Source organism: Sceloporus occidentalis, unplaced genomic scaffold (genome assembly GCF_023333645.1).
Source record: "Sceloporus occidentalis isolate IW3139 unplaced genomic scaffold, rSceOcc1.0.p SCAF_7, whole genome shotgun sequence".
Classification (NCBI taxonomy): domain Eukaryota; kingdom Metazoa; phylum Chordata; class Lepidosauria; order Squamata; family Phrynosomatidae; genus Sceloporus; species Sceloporus occidentalis.
In genome coordinates, this window is record NW_028316987.1 from 62,058,796 (window position 1) to 62,080,300 (window position 21,505).

A 21,505-nucleotide genomic window follows, 5' to 3' on the forward strand; every position below is an offset into this window, starting at 1 on the left:
GCTGTTTTCATTGCATAAAATTCAGTTCTTTTGACAGAAGCTAAAGAAACCAAAAACCAAAAGCCCACATTTGTTTAAAATTCTTGCCTTATCTGTTGGAAGCGGCAAGCTAGGAGCCCACATTTGCATGATATGCTATGTGTTTGATCCCCAGATTGTATAGCTGTTCCAACTGATAAAAGTGAGGAATTTAGTGTCAGCTAAAGGGTTGCTTGCACTATCATGCATGCTGTGAATAATAAACTAGGATTTTCTAGAGTACTGACTCATTATTCTACATGAACTCAACCACTCTATGAATGAAAGAGTTTCTGGTGATGAAATTGGCTTAATGTTCAGCATGTTATTAAGTTACTAATATTGGTTCAAAGTCTAATTTAACTTTCTGATAGTCTATCCATTTTACATTTAGGAACAAATATATTAAAGCTTCCTTCCTGGTGTTCTGCTTCCAGCAGGTTGTACAGCTAGCCTCCTCCAGCTGGGTAAACAACCAGAAGGATATGTGATAACTGACCCTGTTCTCTTTGCCTGATTTAAAATTATGTTAAATGTCCTTTTCAGTGACTTATGACTTCATCTCCCATTTTCACAGATTAGTTTAGAAAGGTTCAATAGTTCATTCCCAGAACTATAACTTCAGAAATGTGAAGCTGGGTGTTTTTACTGCCTTTTAACACTCTAAAACCACTCCACTGAATACCTCTTCAATCTTTAAATGTTCATGATCTTAATCCGGTAATAGAGACTAGTAAACATCTGCCCACTTGTTTGCCTTTTAGTACATGAGGCAAAAGAATAGATGTTGGACAGAGTCTTAATACCAAATCTTTAGGAACCAAAACAAGTACAAGGTTTTGTACCTTTCACCCCATTTGCTTCTATAACAAGCCTTCAATAATGTACCTTACAATTACCTTTTGTTTAATTTTCCTATCAAACCTTCTTTCTTCTTTGTGGTCTCTGTGAATCATACAACTGGGTCTTCCTGCGCCTGTGCAGAACATATTTCAAAACTTCTAGAGCTACAGTATTATAAATGTTTTGCTAGTTTGCCAGTCAGCTCAACCAGACCAGCCTGTACTCTGACAGAATAGAACCTGGATGACAGAGGACATCTAACTGTATAGTGTCCTCTAACACTATAGTTGAAATCATCCATCATTTGTTTTAAGTAAGTGGTCAGTCTCTGATTACAGAAAAATAAATTCCACACCTGTCCCAAGAAAGTCATGATAACACAGTGGCAAAGATCTTTTAAAAGGCCTAAGAGGTCTTCACCTGTAATTCTCTGATTTCCTAATTTCCTTTGGTGTAATGAAAATGTCTCTTTGACAAAGAAATGTACAAGGGCAAACATTAACTGCCTTTAGTGAAAAGGCTGCTTCGCTACATTACTACCCTTGGGTTGAGTCCCAGTCCCAGGTTGGTGCTAATTTACTTAACAAGGCAGCAGGAGGAAGGAAACAAAACTTTGTTTTTCTTCCTTCCATGACAGCTACTACTGCTGTTTCTGTTTTGAGGTAAGGAAAAAGAGGTGGGGATGCATACCCAGGAAGACAGGGAACGGAATCCTTTTCTGCAACAGATATTGATCCAAGCTGGATAAATTGGTTGTCATGGTGGTTTAAAAACTCAGTTTTCTTTGAGGTGTCCTTTTAAGAATTTAAACTTTGATCACTGATCTTACTTGCAACAGCATTCATGTAACTTAGATGTAGGTTTGGTTTCAAAATATTTAGCAAGTGTGTGTGTGTATATTGTATAATATTTAATTATACTGTCCAGTTCTGTACTATTTGATAGGATTTTCATTTAGCCTTTGAAAGGCAATTTCATATTAATACTTAGCTTTTGAGTGTGCTTCAAGGATAATCTGTTCCTGGAGAAATTGCTTGAATTGTGACAGTGGATGTCTATGTCTTAGTCCTAACGTGACATAACTGTGTCTCAATCAACAGTAGTTTTATAGCCAAAATTGCACACTGTGTCTTCATGCTTCAATGTCTGGTGTGTGTGTGCGTGCACATGAGCGTGTTACAGACCGCCCTCAAGCGGCTGTTCTCCCACCGCCACCATTAGCTGCGGCGGGAAGCCCCAGCAGCCAGACCGCGAGGCTTCTGGCCGCAGCGAAAAAGGAGCATCAAAATGGCGCTCCTTTTTTGCCCCTGGAAGTGGCGCCGCGAGGCACAAGGCGTGCGCTCGCGGCGTCACTTCCGCTGCGCCACATCTGGACGCACAGCGTCCATGGTGTAAAAATGGCAGCGCCCATGTGGATGGGTGCTGCCATTTAGGACTTGCTCCACATGTGTTGGGAATGGGGCTGGTTAGGAAGGGGCAACCCTTCCTAACCCTAGCACGCTCCTTCCTAACCCCAGGACGCGCGGAATGCATCCTAAATGGCGGTCTGTAACCCGCCATAGTTTTTTTTTCTTTTAAAACTGGACTATGTGGGATGACCTGGATTGGTGTTTGGGTGTGTATGTTTGTGTGTGTGTGTGTGTGTATACACGTGCACACACACACACACACAGGTATGCATGCAAATATGAATACATGTGGGGTGGTATCCAGGATTTGGCATACAGTGCCCCGTTTTATCCACAGGACTCCTGTGTCTGTGGATCCAGAATCCATGGATATGGAGGGTCGACTCTATACAGAATGTAGACAGAATGAAATCAGTTATTGCCCTAACTAGTCCCATTTATGGACAGTGAGCCTAGTATAATTTAATCTGGATCCCAAACAAGAGGTAATTGGTCTTCTACTGTGATGAACCTTCATTTCACATTTATTTTTGCCTTAGTTTATTATTTAACTTATTTTGGTGCTATATCTAAGTAAACGTATTTTAATTTGATCTTCTAAAATGGAAGTTACTTGTTTTGTTACACCTTCTAGGGCTGAATTAGAAGTGATGCAGATAGTAAAATCTTCTGTTGCAGTGTTGAATAGATCAGAATGCTTCATTGGCAGAAACTGAGAAAATAGTTCCAGCTCTGTTATCACTTCACTCTTCTGAGGTTAACATGAACTCTGAAGACAACAGCTAGAATCCTCTTGACTTTTACTGACATAAGCAGGTGTGCCCTTGGTTTGTATCAGTATAAGTACTTTACAAATTTGTGTGCAGTGAAGTATCCAGTACTCCCTGGTGCAAAACCTTTCTGCCTGCAGTTGGATAGCTGAAATACAGCTCCTACCCTGACCAAGACAGCCACAGAGTTGCTATGGTGGTGCACTTTGCTGCTATGGCTGATCCCCTATGCAGCTAGGACAAAAGGAGCAGCCTTCATCCTCTGAATCTCTAATGTTAGTACAGTACATTGACAGAACTTTACTCTCTGATAGCATAGAGTAGGATCTCAGTAACTGTTCATGTTGTAGTACTGATCTTTTATCTACTGACCGCAGAGTATTGATTAAGTATTAATGTGGGCTGTTCACACAGCATTCCCTGCTAGCATTGATCATTCAGTGTTTCAGAATGTATTCTGTATATGATAGGAATAAATCTACTAAGCAATATTATTAGCAGTTGAAACTAATGAGGCAAGTTCCATTTACATGTTCTCACTGGAATCCCATGTGTTTTGGATATGTACCAGATTCTACACAGAGTAAACAAGTGCTAAGTCTTATGAGAATGTAGTGAAAGCTTTGACCATGGACTTAATTATAAAGGAGAAATATAAGAAGGAATAATGTATAAATCTTAGTTTTTCAAATTCCACCAAAGTAATCTCCACATTTTCTGGTTATTAAATTAAAGGAATATCTCCAAACTAAGTTAAATTAATAGCTTAATACAATATCAGTTTAATGTTCAGGTATACAAAAACTTAATTTTTAAAGAAATAGTTGAAATATTTTAATCTCATAATTGCTGGTGATGGCTTTATCTTTGAAGGTGGTATTCTGTAAACTTAGAGTAAATATTCTTTTAAGACAATTCTGCCAACAGAACTGGTAATTACAGTTTGTGGCTGAAGCTTTTTGATTACTAGAGATATAATTGGTGGGAATGCAGATGTCTGAACAGTAGTACATGTTCCTACCTGTTGCAGACATAAATATACAGGTATTTCTACTTTTAGTTTAGAAAATACATGTGGTTATGTATGATGCATAATAGAAATTGTTTCAATGGAGTAAAGTAATATCTTTTTGGAAAGTAACATATGGAAAAAGATTGAAAAATAAGGATGAGAATATGTTACTATCATTCCTCTCTAGAGCAATAATATTCCTACATAGTTAAACCTACTGGGTAGGGAGAGGACCTATTTTAAGGTATTGACTTTGAAGAGTTGAAAGAGGGTTCCCATTTCAATGCAGCACCATTGTTGCCCCTTCCACTGACAGAGTGAAGAGTAAAAAGTCAGGAGAATGAAGACTGGCAAGAGAAGAGCTCAACTGAAATTATATTTCATCATGATGTATTCTGTCTCCTGTCATCACATAATGACTTTCCGATAAAGAAAAATGTGTTAAAACATTCTGTTTGAAGTCCCCAACCCACCATTTTCCGCTTTGCTTTGCTTGAAAATAGGCTAAGAAAGTAAAATGGGCAGTCATGCCAACTAGGGACATCAATTTTATGTATACTTTCTTGGGGGTTAAGTTCTGTTGAACTCAGTGACTAAATCTATAGTGACTGCTGGTGAAATGCCCTTTTACAGAATACTTTATCACATTCAGTGGCTGTGATTCTCCTCACTGTTTTTTTCTATACATGCAATGTAGTGTAGGTTATTCATAATCCATATTTCAAGCCAAAAAAGACTACGGTATTCAGTTTTTCAAACTTTCTCACAGTGTAGGGCTTTGCCTCTCATATGGAAAAACCTTAAATTGTGAAAGGAATGTATGTTTTTGGTATTTTTTTCATAAATATGAAAGGTTTGTTCATATTTTTGCATGAACATTCATCACGATGGAATTTAAATTTTATTTTTCAAATTTTGTTGCACAGCACAAATATCTCATCATTCATAGATTTGGATAGAATTGTTTTGTATGAAGCTCACCTATTACCTGAATAATTTGGAATATTTTGATATATCGTGAGACAACATGACTCACTGGAAAAGACAACAATGCTGGGAAGGTGGAAGGCAGTAGGGAAAAAAACCACATTACAGATGGATTAATTAAACAAAGAAGGGTACAGTTCTAAGTTTGCAAGACCTGAGCAGGGCTGTTGATGACCAGGGTTCATGGAGATCTCTCATTCATAAGCCAAAACCAGCTTGTAAGTAACAAGAAACAGCACATTTGGAACAGGGTGAACTGCCTGTGGAGTTCAATATCTGTCTGGATCAGAGCAACAATACATGTGAGAATCAAAACCTTTAATTTGTTTGGACTTGTTCTTCAAGCAGAGATTAACCAAGGTAAACATGTAAATCTGTGTTTAAAGAACCTTTTTTGTTATTCCCTAGGCAGCAGGAGCAATCCGTCCTCTTGTCTCCACTGTTATTGCTTCCTCTGCAGATGGATGTTTAGACCATTCACTAGATCGTGCCAAGTACAGAGCAAGTGAAATGCCTCAGGCTTTCTTATTCGATATAATCCATCAAGCATATCATCAGGTAAGAATTCCAGCATTTTAATATATATATGCAACAACACCCTGTCACTGTTTTCTCCTTCAGTGTACTCTTTGAGGCAACTGACTAGCATGCATTCTTTGAATAAAGAAACTAGTATATATACATTACAACTTTTTTTATTGTCATAAAATAGTGTTTGGTATAACACCACAATGGCTTTCATATTTTTTAAACTGTATTTTAATAAATTTAATTCTTGATTATATACTGGCCTGGAATGAAAGACGAAGAAGCAGGTTCCGAAATTGTTTGCACTGCAGAACTAAGGATACCGCATCTGCTTCCAATTTTCCATTGCTGCATTGCACTTCCCATTCATAACAATGTTCCACAAAGCATAAGCAGGAAGCATGACTACATCATCTGCCTACCACACTGTGTTTCAGGAACACTGAGTCTAAACAGGCCCGATGCAGTTTTGGTTAATATTTTTCATGAGATTTTAGTTTAGTAATATTTTAATTAATTCAAAATCTGAAGCAAGATTGGTGGTCTAAATGCTTATTTTAGACTACTCTGTCTGCACTTGGCACTCTGTTGGATTCAGGATATAGCATTAACCTTGTATAATTAGGATATATGGAAAGCTTTAAAGAAATTGTATAAGATGTAGGAAAGGACAGGAGAGGTTATTTTGCTAATGTGATAACATTTATAGGATGCTCCTAACTGTGCAGAAATTAACTCTGTCTTGTGAGAACTACAGGCTCTCATCAAAGATCTGTTTTGTTAACAGTGCTCTGCATAACAAGTTCGTATAAAGTATTTTTTGTTGAGATTTTAAAAGTTTTTATATCTCTAATATATTGCATAACCAGTTGAGGTCACATGATTGATTGCGGTCTAATCAGCTTATGCTATTCTGAATATCTTTACTGTTTACATTATCATTTGAAATGCTTGTTCAAATAATAATAGAAGTTATGCTCTACAGAGCTTGTGAAATGCAAGATCTGTGTGATTGCTGAAGCTTCTTCACATCTAGGCCACTAGATTTCTCTTCCTTTCTGTCTCTACTCTCTCTCACACACAAACAATTTCCCTTTGGTCATGCTTAGAGATGTAAAGAACCAGAAAAAGAAAATCAGGAAGAAATAGTTTTTAAAAAGCCTTTTTCCCCCTGAAAAAATTGAAAACAATTAGATTATGGACTGTTTTCTTTTAGAATGACAAGGTGTTCATATAGGACTGAGACAGACGGGCTGAAAGGGGCGTGGCATCAGTGATACTAGGGTTAGGGACCGTGCACCAACCTCACGGTCCCTAACCCTAGTACGGAGTGGCAGTGTACTAATGGCGGCATCCTATGTACACGGGCACTGCCATTGTGACATAAGCACCATGCAGCGTCCACATGGCGCCACACATTCTTTATGTTGCAAGTGCACCAGTGGCGCACTTGCAACGTCATTCCGGCACCTTAAAAAGAACCTGGAAATACCAGGTTCTTTTTACTTCAAAGGAAGCTGCTTGGTTTTGCATCTGCGGCTTCCCTCTGGAGGGAAATAGGCCATCGCCAGCCCAGATATTCTGAAAGATATGTACCAGGCCATATTTATAGCCCCCAAATTATTCCTGTAACCTGTGTAAGAGGAATACTTTTAAAATAAATGTACAGTATCAAATCATTTATCATTCCTGGTCTTGGTTTTCTTTTCTCACCTCTTTTTATGGAAACAAGCACAATATGTTCACTTAACACTATGGGGAAATAGAGGAGACAAAATAATTTTCTTGGTTTTACTAATGCTGATTTTTTATTATTTTATTCATTTTTGCATGCACCTAACAAACTAATAAAAGCAAAAATTTAAATTGAATTTGAAATAGTTTATAGAAGAAACAATACTTTTATTATACTGAATATGGCCCGTTACAAACGGGCACCCTAGGACGGACTCAGTCCATGCTAGGGTTAGAAAGGGGCGTGTCTTCCAGATGCCCCTAACCCTAGCATGGACTGAGTCCGTAACAAATGGCGGCGGCCGTTCCACACGGCCGCCGCCATCTTGACGTAACGGACGCTCTGCGTCCGCATGTCATGCCCCAGAAGTGATGCCGTGAGTGTGCGACTAGCGCCTCGTGGCGTCTCTTCTGGGGAGCAAGAAGGAGCGCAATTTTTGCACTCCTTCTTTGCTGCGTCCGGGAACCGTGCTGTTTGGCTGCTGCGGTTCCCGGATGCAGCAACCGGCGGCGGCAGCAGACCGCTGCATTTCGGGGGTCTGTAACCCGCCACAGATACTTTTATGTTTAAACAAATTGTGCATAATACATTTCATGCTGCTAAGTAATAAAATGACTTTCATTCTGTATTGGATGCAATTTTTAAAAAATTTATCCTGAAAATTTCAGTTTTAAATTTTCAGAAATCTTGCATTTCTAGACAGCTTAGCTTTTGGTGTTCTGTATCTTTTTTTTCTCCTTTAGATTCTATTATGTCAAACATACCATAGTGGCAACCATGGGTGAAGATTAACAGGAACCCTATATTTTGCTTATTTCTGCTTCTTCCTAATGTAGATTTTGTGACAGGTGTAGCAGACCATGGCTTGATAGATGACAGCTTCAGTTCAGAGATACTGTTGCAAGATAGATAGCTTTAGCTCTTATTGCCTCCTTCCATGATTCCTGCAAAACAAACTAGTTCCTTACACAGAAGTACTGACAATTTTGAATGAACTGGCAATGTCATTCTGTTGCGGTAATACAAGAAAAAAGCCTTTTGACATTTTAAAGACCAGCAAGTTTTATTTGACACAAGTTTTTGTGAATTCCAACCCATGTCATCTGATAGATGTTTCTGCTAGCATGGCTGCAGTCTGTGAAAACTTATGTGAAATAAAACTTCAGTTTTTTAGGTTGTTCCAATATTTTTTGCTGTTTATAGAGGCATTGAGACTCTTAGGCTTGCTCCAGGTGGGTTCATTTGTCTTATAATTCTCATACATCACCCTTACTGAGTCATATTACTGATTGACACTTTATTAGAAATGATTAGTTTTACATGTCTCTATTGGTGTTGTGAAATATGCTTTTCAGATTTGTAATTTTTGGGCTATGTCTAAAAGTATAGAAAGAGACTATCATAAAACAGGTTAATTTGTATTAACTTTAATTCTTCCAGAAACGTAAAAAATAAACAAAAAGGATAGGTTCTACTATGATAGGGCTATGCTTTGATGAGAGAATGATAAACTCTGGCAGGACTAGCAGAGTGCAGAAGATCATGACTTAGTCCTTTGGGGAATTTGTATACTGTTACTGTTGCTGTTGTCCAGAGTGAACAGTAAGTCATGTTTCCCAGCAGACAAGGTGAAAACATTCTCTGAAATAGGTTAGGATTATGACTCTGGAGACTGGAGTTCTATACCCCATTTGGCGATGGAAACCGACTGGGTGACTTTGGGTGAGTCACATTCCCCAGAAAACCCTGTGATAGGATTGACTTAGGGTTGCCATAGAATGGAGGTGACTTGCAGGCACACAACAACAACATTGTAAGATAATTTTCTGCATCATTGTGTTAATTCACAATGATTGTAACATAACACTTTTACCGGTAGTTCATTAGAGTAAATTAGCAATAGGAAACAATAGCCTGAGTTTGCAAGATGTGAGCAAAGCTGTTGATAACAGGGTGACTTGGAGGATCATTTATAGGGTCACCATAAGTTGAAGTTAGCCTGGCAGCAGTTAACAACATCAGCAATGACATAACACAATGTTGTATATTTACAGCTGTGTGAGTATTGTGAGTACTGTGTGTTATTTCTATGGTATGTGCTTGTTTTATAAACTGATCCCTAAACATACTGACCTAACTGTTGTTGATAGTTGTGACTAGAGTAGGCCTGTTTGGTTAATTGGATTTACCCATGTGTTGACTCACCATTTAACAATGGATTGTATCGGCCTACTTTAGTGGGGATTAACCAACAGGATGCCAGCCATGATTTTGGTATTAAACTCTTACCCTAACAACTGCTGTCATAACCAGATACTGCATATGACCCAACATATTGTACATCAGCATATTAGACAGATGGGAAATATGATAGGAACTGCTTATTGTGTGGTATCAAAAGATATTTGGATCACCAGAGATGATCTGTTGACACAATTATGCAAGCTTATTATAAGCAGCAACATTTTCTCATGGAAGTCCAGTTGATACAAACATATTATTTGAGCATAGGCTGCCACTGTAACTGAAATGGAAGGACTAATGTGTATGCATATTGCAGCTGTGCATATCTGTACAATACAAAAATCATACATTAATATAGCATGTTTTATATAAACTTATTCTGTAACGTATGTCTTCTTTATTACGTTTTCTACAGTGTAGTGATTATGAGCTTGATTATGGAACAGAATGTTTGCATCTGGCTCTAAAATACAGCAAAACAAAGGCTAAACTTATTGAAGGGCCTCCTGATTTATGGAAGGTAGGAGAAATATTTTGTTTATCTTATTAAAAAGGAAAATATTTGCATGAGAAATAGGAATTGGGAAATACGTGGTGGCTACATATTCACATTGCTGAAAGTTTTTGTTTACAAGTTTGATGATTTATTAAAATATATTTACACCACCTTTTGGTGTACATCTAATAAGGGCACAGTTTAAAAAAAACAGGGTAATCTGCACATCATTACTGGCATGAACCTACTTCAGTAGAAGATACATATCCCCGCTGAATAATTTTCTGACCCTTCTCTCTATATTCTTGTAGATGAACACAGCCTTCAGTAATTTAGAAGCAGGTTGTCCTCTTTTTTTTTAATCTTCTTTAAATTCTAATTAAATTTATCTGTTCTTTAGGTTACCTACAAGAGGGATCTCTATGCAGCGGATTCTTTAATTAAGGGTATGTGTTTGTCCTTGTAACTGTCTGTTCATATAGTTAGCAATATTATGTGAAAACAGCTGAAGTATTAGTAAATAATATTGCTTATTCCTTTAAAAACATACAATTGCATGAAAGCCAGTCACCTTTCTCAAAGCAGGGAAAATAAATAGAGTTTGAATGTTATCTGCTAGGCTTTGTACCATGTCTCTGTTTTTGAGGTTGAGATTATACTGCTAAGAAAAAGTCTCAAAATGGATGAAGTTGAACTAATAATCAAATGTAGTATGGTGCGCCTTTGCCTTACGTGGGGGATCCATTCTGGACCTCTCCGCGTAAGCCAAATAGCATGTATGCTCGAGCCCCATTAAAAATAATGGGGCTCGTGAATGGGGCACACGCGCCATTGCAACCCTGTCACATGGCTTTTAGTGTATGACGCGGGCGTACTGTAGTTGTTTTTAAAACTAGCAGTGGTAACAGTAACAGTACTACTACTACTACTAATAATAATATTTATGAATTAATTACATAAATGTGCATGGTGGCAGACAAACATTGTGTGTGCATGCAGTGTGTTTTCTGATATAGTTTAAATTGTACCTGAAACAACTGCAGCTCTTCAGCTCTGGAGAATTCATATGTGAAAGACTGACTTACATATAACAAATAGAAAACTGGCTGCAATAAGCTGAAACCACATTGCATGTCATGTTTACCTAGGAATATGGGCACATTCTCTTAACAAAGCAACATTGTATTTGTTGTGTGGACTTGTTGCGCCCACCCACAGTTGCTGCACAAGCTCAAACTAACAAGCTATTAAATCAACTGAAAATGCCAAGACTGAAAAAGCTGAGTTTAATTTACATAAACACACAAACCAGTCTAAAACAATACTGAATTTTTTATTCTTCTCTCACTGAGCATTTCTTGGCACATGTTTTGATAGTCACCTTAGTAAAAACTGAAAATATCCAGACACATGTTATGTTTTTCATTTTCCACTTTAACTTTTTTAGTATGGTTGCATAGTACATAGTACAGTAGTTATAGTACACTATGTTCAAACAATGAAAATGACTATAAAATACTTGATTTCTTAAATTATGTTACCTATAAATGTGATTTATAATTCTTTATAAATGTTACAATCAAGCTATTATCTGTATTTCCTTAAGTATATAATAATTAATATCATTTCATGACAACTCTTTTTTAAAAGATCTGCAATGACTTACAACAAATCTAATTGATTGTAAAGCATCTATTTTCCTCCCAATAATTGTAGCAATTAATGATATCTATTTTTTGCCAAGTGTCATAGAATCATAGAGTTATTATGAAAGTCTAGTAACTGTACAGGTCCATAAGATCTTTAACTATATGTATACCTCAGTTAACAAAGTGAATGTGTTCTTAAACATTTTTAAAATCAATAATTGGGTACCAAAAGCAGAAATAACATGGAAAGAATACAGATAGGTTCCTACATCACAAGAAAGAATAGTTCAATATGTTTTAGCAAACTTTTTATCCAAACTTAACAAATATGTACATGTGAAATGAAAAATCAGACTTTGGAGCAAAATAGATGGTCAAAATAAGCAGTTTTCCAGCTTGTTTCGAGGCAGGGTATTTAGTTGTATGCCTTGAAGCTGGCTGGAAAGTGCAGCCAAGTCATGCTATGGGGAGAAAAGCCAGACTAAAAAGGAGCTGGATTTTTCTGCTTCTTCCTGGAAAGTGTGCACTTTCAAATGTATGTATAATGCACTGTCAACAGGACAGCTCTAAAGGCGCACTCTTTCCAAACCCAAACCCTAATTGTGCATATAAACATCCCATCACAGGAATGCATTTAAAAATGATAGAGCTGTCATAAAGCAGTGAGGGTGGCAATGCCCAAAAGAAAAACTGTGATACCTCTCATTGAGATGAGTACAACATACACAAAACAGACAGTCAAAAGGAGCATGAGGTGGGGATGAAAGGGAGATGACTGTACCTTGCCAGCATCTGCATGGGCACACCTCTGCCTTTTCTTGTTTGCTTTATTTGGCCAATAATTTTATATGTAAAAACTACATCAACTGACCCACAGTAACTTAAGAACAAGGATGGGAACTGTACAGTTGTAGATGTTCTTGAATTATAACCGGGAATTGGTTCTATGGCTATAGTGGTTTTTTTAAAAGCCAGTTGAGCAGAGGATGGTTTGTAAATGAGTTTAAACTAGAAAGGGTAGTAAATGACTTCATTATGAGAGTACACAGGTTTACAAGTAAGTTCCAGCAGTTTGGCATACTGGAGATAAAGTTTATTGGATGACTTCCCCATGCGCATGTTGTCTGTGTTAGGTTGGAGAAAGGTCTAAAACACTTTTTGCAGTAGCAATGGTGCAACAGCTTTGTTTGTGCTTGATATGTGCTTTCAAGTAATTTCTGACTTATGGTGACTCTAAGATGAACCTATTAGTTTTTTTTTAGTGTTATTTAAATGTAATTTTACAGCCCTAAAGGCAATGGAGCACACTATTTTTTTACCTGGGCACTAACAGGAAGAACCTCTTTTGAATTTCTAATTAAATACGTATATGTCAAGTATCCATGAGAACAAAATAAATGAGGGTGTAAGTGTGGTTGGCAGCTAGGGTGAGTAGAGTGAATATAGAAGAGTATAGGGGCTCGAGAGATGGTCTGGAGCTGCCCGTTTTACCTCCAGAGGGAGCCCGCAGCAACCAAATCGTGCAGGCTCCCTCTGCTCTAAAAAGAACCACCTAAAAGCGTGCATGTGGCACATCAATGACGCATGTGCAGTACAGTGACATATGGACGCGCGGGGCCACACAGTCATGGCAGCGCCCGTACATACTAGGGTCTGGGAATGTGCGGTTGCTGCACGCCCCTGACCCCTAGTATTGGCAGTGCCACTTTGCTTTTGGCCCGTCTGTACCGGGCCCTATTGTCAGTTAAGATATTATTATCAAGATGATCAGGTGTTAAGGAATTGCAAGAGGTAGGAAGCAGGAGCTGCAAAATCATTTGCACTTTAAGGATGTAACTGACAACCTTTTTACACAACAGGGGTGGAGAACAGGATTTTTGTCCAAGTGTTAAGCTAGTTCTTTCGAAGCACATCAATGGCCATATTCCAAAATGTTTGGGAACACTCCACTGTTACTTCTTCCTCATTAGATAACATGGAGCGTTTCTCCTTTATGTCAACATCTGCCAGAGGGTGATCTCAGAATCATGCTGGAGGACCTACAAATGCCTAGAGAAGTGTTTGGTCTAGGAACCTCAAGGTCCTGCAGCACAACTGTATGGTCAAGTTCCAGCAGAGTTGCGCTGGAGGATTCCTAGAGAGAATGTATTAATTAAATCCCCAAATAATCAAATCTGCAAAAGTCAAAGCCAGAAATGTGGAGGGCCAGCTGTAGTATTAATATTGATACAATTTGCAAGCTATCATAGTATATGCAATGAAGAAGTCTTCATATATCCCAAAGGCTTTTAGATACAGTTATGCGGAAATCAGTCACCAAGCAGAACTGAAATCAATCACCCAGAAGAAATCTAACACTCAGTTTGTCTGTTCTGTCACAGAGCTGGTATTAAAAAAAAACTTGCTGTGTACACATGATTCTCCTCTGACTACGAAAAGTCTATCTAGGATTGTATTCTATGATCAGCTACTTATTAAAGAGCCTTAATATCACTCGCTCTCTTTAGCAACATAAAAATGAGAGATGACTCATTTTTTACCTAACTTACTGAGATGTCAACACCTTTATTCTTGTTCTTATAAATCAAAGTTAAAGGGACACCAGGGATAAGCATCTGATAATAATGATGAAAAACAGTGCATTGGGAATCAGTTGACTGTACACTATTGCAATCAATAATAAAGCTTTTAACTGTTCAAAAGGTGGCAAGTACAAGCAGGGCACAGTAAGTTATTTCTTACTTGTGGGCTGCTGTACAAATTATTATCTGATTTTTGTAAAGGTTAAAGTTAGCTAAAAGCTAAATGTTTGCTACTTCTAAGCAAGAATTTGGGGCCATATAGAAGAACTTCAGCAGTTCTTTTTTTTTTTTAATACATTCCTCATTTATTTTTGAATGCACATTTAAAGATATACCTGAAAGGCAGGCTGAAACTTTAAAGTTAACGTGTTTCAAGTAGAGGCTGAAAGATATAGTTGCCCTAGGGGAAGAAGTCCTTAAAGAGCTTTCTTTTTTCCAGGATGTTTTTGTACTATCCAGGTTCTAACTGCCTTTCTAAATGAGTCACCCTAACTGCAGGATGAGGTTTTTCTATTTGCAGACTAATAACATGGGGGGGAGGGGGGGAGACAGACATGCGCCACATTGTCTGTACACCCAGCAAGTTCTTACCTGTCATATTTAAACAGCATTAAGATTAGTTTTTATTAAATTGGTGAACAATTTTTTACAAACATTAGTTGTAGGGAAAAGATTTACAAATGCTTATAAAGCAGTGTTATGTGTTATTAAATCATTTTTAAAAAATATTTAAATAATTTACTTATTGCACACACATTGCTTATCATCTGAATGACTGTCATGTTTTTCTTACCTACATCAGTGTTCAGTTTAACAGAATGGAATTTGTCCTTTATCAACAGCTCATGTTGCCTTCAGCTGAAAAATTTACGCACGTTTTTCTGCAGCATTTGGAACTTGTTAAATCTGTCTGTATAGCTAGAGTTACATTTGCAGTACATACCACCACATAATTACAATCTGATGATACACACATTTTTAAAAATTATTTTAGGACATAAATTTTCATGTGATTTTTTTCAATTACATTAAGAAACAACAAAATAAGCAAGCCATCAGCTAGCATTTTTATTTTATTCTAAGTGCCTGCAAAAAAGTATCTACATAATCATTACTGTGTAATAGCATCATCTGTATAGCATTTTTGAGCAATAGATATACTTCACATGGTATCTTTTTAAATCTTTATATAAACTGCCATGTAAGGTAGATCTGTATTATTATCCTTCTCTTGCAGGAATGGGAAGAGGGAAGCTTAGGGAGGATGACTCACCTAAGAATATAAATTTATGGCAGAAGCAAGAGTGAAATTAATGATTATTACAGATGAAAAAAGAGGGGTCAAAATAAGCAGGTTTCCGCTGACTTTGAGGCAGAGCATTTATATGATGCACAACTTGAAGCCGGCAGGAAAGCACACCCAAGCCGCGCTATGGGGATAAAAGCTGGACTAAAAAGGAGCTTGATTTTTCCACTTCTTCCTGGAAAGTATGCACCTTTCCATGTACATATAAATGCATCGACACCAGGGTGTGGTAAAAGGGCAATCTTTCCAAACAAGAAAAGGCAAGAACATGGTCTAACAATCTGATTTTCTTCAGCCAATGTATATTGTTCATCTGTATCTCAACACGGTGCAAAGGCTCTTACATAAAGCCATACAGGTAGTAGGAGAGCCAGCGTGGCATAATGGTTTGAGTGCTTGACTACTGGAGACCTGCATTCAATTCCCATCTTAGCCATAAAACCCACTGGGTGACCTTGGGCAAGTCACATGCTCTCAGCTTCAGAAGATAGCAATGGCAAACCTCCTCTGAAAAAAAACTTGCAAACAAAACCCCATTATAGGGTAGCCATAAATCAGAAATTATTTGAAGGCACACAACAACAACAAATGTGATAAGAGTTAATTTGTAACCCTTTTGAGAGATCTGAGGAGTTGACAAATGTAGTAAAATTTCCAGATTTTTATTTTCATTAGTCTTGTTGTCTTTGCACTGTGTATGATGATTCAAAAGGTTTTTTTTTTACCATTTGTGTTTGATTGTCCAATATTCTAAGCATCACTAATGGCTAATTCCCATGAACTTGTAAATCACAGGCAGGATACAGACAGGCAAAAAGGGGTGTATTCATGACGTCATGAAGGTAGAGCCTTCAGACGGGCCTTACCTGAATGCCGCCATGAACACGCCCCCCGCATGCCCCAAGCGGGAAGAAGCGGCATTAAAAAGGTGCTGCTTTTCTCCGCTTCTTTTCCGTTTGATGCGCAGCTGCGCAGCTCCGTCTGTAAGCTGCTGCACCGGTACGCCAGAATTGCTACGCCGCTAATTTAAGTTGCCCATTTAAAAGCTCCGTGTCTGCTGCGTCGCATAATGAGTCGGGGTCCTGGAACATGCGCAGTTTGCAGTCAGGCTTTAATTGCAGCGTCAGCTGCCATGCAGGTGTGGAAGCTGCAGCACAGCTGCAGCGCATTTTAAGACTCGTAACCCTAACCCTAACCCTAGAGCAACATGTATGCATGCGCTGCTTGGAAAGTTTGGACTTTAAAGTGAGCCCCTACACACATTCCTGTGCCATTTTCACCTAACAATAAAAACCCCTAAAACTTTAAATATTTACATATGTACAAGGGAGGTGATGGGGGATGGCAGGGGGACAGCGGTGGCAGCGGCGACAGCTGTGGCTGTGCATTGCAGATTCAGCAGGAGCACGGGGACCAAAGGAGAGGAGGCATCCATGATGCTGGTGACACTGGCAAAGTGCAAGAGGACAAGGATGCCAACACCAGCTGATCACCAGCTGGCAGGAGACCACTATTGTTCTTGGGCAGGGCGAGGGAAAAATTTTTAAAGGGGCTTGGGCGCTTTAAATGCGCACATAGGCTTTCTGCCGCCGCTGCTTAGCGCTGCAACTGCGCAGCTGCGCATCCGCCAGCCGGCAAAGGAAAAAAAAAGCCCCGTTTTTGGCCGCCCGTGAGGAAGCTGCCTCTCTCTTTGCAGCGTCCTCCGAGGCGGCGGTTTGGAAACTGCGGGTCAGAAACGGCCCCAGGTGAGGCGTCTTCACTACCCCCCATGTGGAAGCCCCATACACCTGAGCCACGCCCCCGGGGCGGGCGGTCTGGCGGCTCCGTATTCAGCAGAATACACCTCCAAGACGTCTTCCCCTGCCCGTTTGTATCCCGCCACAGTTCCTCTACACTTTATATTTAAATTAAAAACCACCGTATTTGAGTTGACATGAATGTTGGTGTTCTGATCTAATATGCGTCATTAATAGTGACTAAACATGTTGGAAGCAAACTCTAGAAATACCCATTGTCTTTTTGAATTAGAAAAAGAAATGAATGTTGGAACATGCAGTTCAAGGCATCCTAAGTATCTGTAATTCAATTTTAACTTGTTTTATTTGAAATTTGAGATATGATATTGGAAAGTGCAAAGCAGGCAAATCCAAACATGGGATGAAACACTGAAATTGGTTTCATTCCCTCTTTACAAAATGTTTTCTGTAAATAAAAATCTTACTATTTTTGTGTGTCAATAAAAAACTTTCTAAAATCACTGTGTAACATAAGATGACAGAGGTTTTTAAAAAATTACTATAAGTTGCTTTCTGTTTCTTTTTTTTCTTTTTGGTTTTATATTTTCTGTACTAGATACCATGTTACAACAAATTTGTATTATCAATAATACAAAGGGAGATGCCACACAAGTGGGGTTTCTGCTTCAAGAAACATTGAAGAATCATGTGAAAGTAAGTATTAGGAATTCTGTTGTGAAATATATTTACAATGGATTTTGTGCCACCGAACATAGTAGCTTCTGTCAAAGGACTTTTACAGTAAGTAATTGTAGACTTGTTTAAGCTCATATTGTGGGTTATTTTTCCATTTAGATTGTCTAGTAAATTGTCTTTGCTGATCAATAACTATTGGTGCCCAATATATTTAACAGGGTCCCACTTTGGGAGAAAGGTGGGATAAACGTAAAATAAAATAAAAAGAATAAATGAGTCGGCGTAAACTCAGGGACAGCTAACAGCAACAACAACAGTATTTAACAGATCATCCGTCCACCTGGGTCTTACTCCAGGGAGTGAGAGCAGACCAAGTTTTGTAAACCTTTCTTCTAGGGTTGACTTGAGAGACGTATGGATGGGTATGAAAATGGTTTCCAAATTATGTCTGTTCTGTTACACAGAATAGCACATTCAGGTTTTCATGCCAAATGTTAACTGCCACCTTTAAACCATGTAAGTGACTTGTAACACTTCAGTAGTGGTTGCTTTAAGATATGCAGAATAAAATTGCTTAATAGCAGATTTATCAATACAATCAATTTCTTTTTTCAGGTGGTTAAAAGTACAGCTACATCTTTTTCTGAAAATGCTAATCACTTACAAAACATCTTATTAGAACAGTGCTACAACTTTGTTTGCATAAATGTAAGTACTATGAAATATCAAAGGCAGCCTCAAAAAAGATTTCTCTTTTTCTTTGGCCTTATCATTTGACTTAGATGCATTGTCCTTGTGAAATGTGCCCTGCTTACAAATTTCATGGTCCTCTGTCAAACCAACAGGACTGCTACCTTGAAGGACATGATTTCTGTTGAACTGATCCATATATTTAATGTAATCATCAATACTATTGATGACTACGTGATTGTTGACTAGGAAAAGCACTGCTGGCATCTTTTCCAACTGGAGACATCCTATGCAAAGGTTTTGATGTTAGTACAGGAAAGATTGACTTTTCTCAGTTAGCAAAATTATAAAGAGGTATTCTTACTTTTAGGGAGCAAATGTGGTGTAGTGGCTTGAGTGTTGGACTAGGACTTCAGCAGATCAGGGTTCAAATCCCCACTTGGCCATGAAAACCCGTTGAGTGACTTTGGGCAAATCACACTCTCTCAGCTGCAGAGAACGGTAAACACAAACTTTCTCTGAAGAAATTTTGCCAAGAAAACCCAGTAATAGGTTCGCTATAAATCACCAATGACTTGAAGGCACATAACAACAACAAAAACAACAATTCCTACTTTTGAGCAATTTAATTCTAAGTCTTGTAATAATTCTCACTATTTTTACCATTACCGGTTGACAAAGTTGCAACTTTGGTGTATGTGTATGTGTTTACACAAAGACATCCAACCAAGTATAATGCTCTTGATAAACTCCTTACTGCTTCAAATATGATTTACCATTTTTAGACTTTTTCCACTTGTCACATTAGTGACAGCTCTGCTTTTTATCAAAAGAATGCAACTTGGCTTGATTGGGTGAAGTTCTTTATTGTTATTATCCAAATTGTTCCATGCTTTTGAGAAATCTAACTTTCTAGGCATGCTTCAATTCAAAAAATACTCTTATTATTTGCTTTCTAGATACATTTCTGTGAAACAGATGTTTTGTTGTCATGGCAAAATTTGTCATTGTCATCTCTGAAGATGGTTCTGCAGTGAATTTAACTTTCACTGCATAAAGACTCTTTTCCATTATGATTTTAATGATTTATTTATTTGTTTGTTTATTGTTATATTTGTATATTGTCCAATAGCTTATGCTGTTTGGGTGGTTTGAAAATAGCTTTTAATGCCCATAAAATATAAGAATATAATAAAAATTGATGTAATTATTTTAAATATTCCTTAAAAACAGCTTTGGAATAAACTAAAACATCAGACTTGCTAAGATCTAAAAATCTCAACCACAGTGGAAGAATAAAAAGGCATTACCTGACACCAAAGAGAACAATCTGGAATGCCAGTCATGTCTTTTTGGTGTTCCACAACATATTAGGAGATACCAGCTGCAGGTTGGATGGATGCAGGGCCTGGAAGATAGCATTTTAGGTAGTATAGCTGGTTTCTCCTTTCTAGAATAGAAAGCTATGTGGTTTGCGCAGCCTCGGTAAAAGTGCAGGAACCACTAGCCAGTCAGAAGCATCTCACTTGGCTGGTAAGTGGGACCAGAGTTTCAGCCTTAACTCTGGTCAGGGCTGAACTATATAAGCCAGCCCCCATCACTCCCTCCTTCACTGCTCCTGGAACTTTGTCTCACACTCGCTCCATACTTTTTTCATAGTCGCACCATTGTTTATGGGTTTTATTTTCTTATATTTCATCAAAAATATATGGTTGTTTGGTATGGGGCCCAGATCCTAGTGGGAAGTATATGGGGTTTGCATGCCAAACAGGATCTTTAAGGTGGGGGGGGGGTGTCCTTTTATGGAACCTTGTTATTGTGGGCATCAAGGGTCATGCACAGCTTGTGAGCAGGTGGTTTTACCCCGCTGCCAGGTAGCAGGGAAGCCACACAGTGTTGTCTGTCCATGTCATCTAAGATTTCTCCTCAGCAAATGGATGGGTGAACAAGTGATTCATGAACCAACAGGTAGGTTGGTTGATTCCTGGATCCAGACCCACACTGGTACCAAGCTTATATGCAGATGCAACCAATAAAGTTGTGGCCTGTTTTATCCCCCTTTGACCTCTTTATGTATGGTTATTGCTAAGTGGAGCATATATCCCACAACTGAAAAGGCCTTCACCTCATTTGGCCGGAACACATGGAGTAAAATGTTAGAGGGCCAGGAAGATTTATAAGGGATATACATGATAAGAAACAATTGTTCAGGTAACCTGTTTCCAAGCACTTTGTGGCTCTTTTTCTCCTTTATAACTCTTGGGATCCAAAGACTATAAACTGTGTATAGGAAGGGTAGACTAAATGTTATTTACAATAAATCAGTAAATAGGCATAGCAGAGAGTGGTTTACAGTCTGTAATTCAACAGAGAAAACAAGAAAGGGAAAGAGAGAAACTGAAATAATACTTTATTATTTCAGCTACATGTGCTTAGGCATAGTTACAGTAAAGTATGAGAACTAGGTAAACACATCAACACCTTCTGGGAAAATATAGGCTAATAGTATAATTAAAAGGGTAAGTCTACAATGTATCTGAAAGCACTTTTTATAACATTAGTTTTGCTTTATTTTAGAATAAACTGTCTGACCTTCGAGAGACTCATCAGCTAGTACAAATACTTGAAAGCACAAATGCTTCTGTTCTATATCCTGTTGTTCTCATCTCGGTAGGTCAATTTAATACATAACTCATCTTATAAATTATGATTTCTTACACAAATAGTCACATGAGATTTTTTTTTGTTTAAAAAATTACATAAGAGACAACTTAGCTAAGACAAATAGAAATCTGGACTATTAG

The 21,505-nt window shown here is 38.1% G+C and overlaps 1 protein-coding gene across 10 annotated transcripts in view; it reads left to right on the top strand.

Moving 5' to 3' along the window:
• The window catches only part of CRPPA (CDP-L-ribitol pyrophosphorylase A), a 72,052-nt gene that overhangs the window by 19,666 nt on the left and 30,881 nt on the right, over positions 1–21,505 (top strand). For 9 of the 10 annotated variants that reach the window (XR_016281942.1, XR_016281944.1, XR_016281943.1 and 6 more), the window contains 6 exons: positions 5,448–5,597; positions 9,962–10,066; positions 10,443–10,488; positions 17,932–18,029; positions 18,627–18,719; positions 21,279–21,371. Coding sequence is in view for 7 of the 10 variants with exons in the window: in XM_089533128.1 (XP_089389254.1) it covers positions 5,448–5,597; positions 9,962–10,066; positions 10,443–10,488; positions 17,932–18,029; positions 18,627–18,719; positions 21,279–21,371 (585 nt within the window). In the remaining 3 variants the exon portion in view is untranslated. The remainder of the gene's footprint in view (positions 1–5,447; positions 5,598–9,961; positions 10,067–10,442; positions 10,489–17,931; positions 18,030–18,626; positions 18,720–21,278; positions 21,372–21,505) is intronic. The other variant, XM_089533132.1, reaches the window with a different exon arrangement.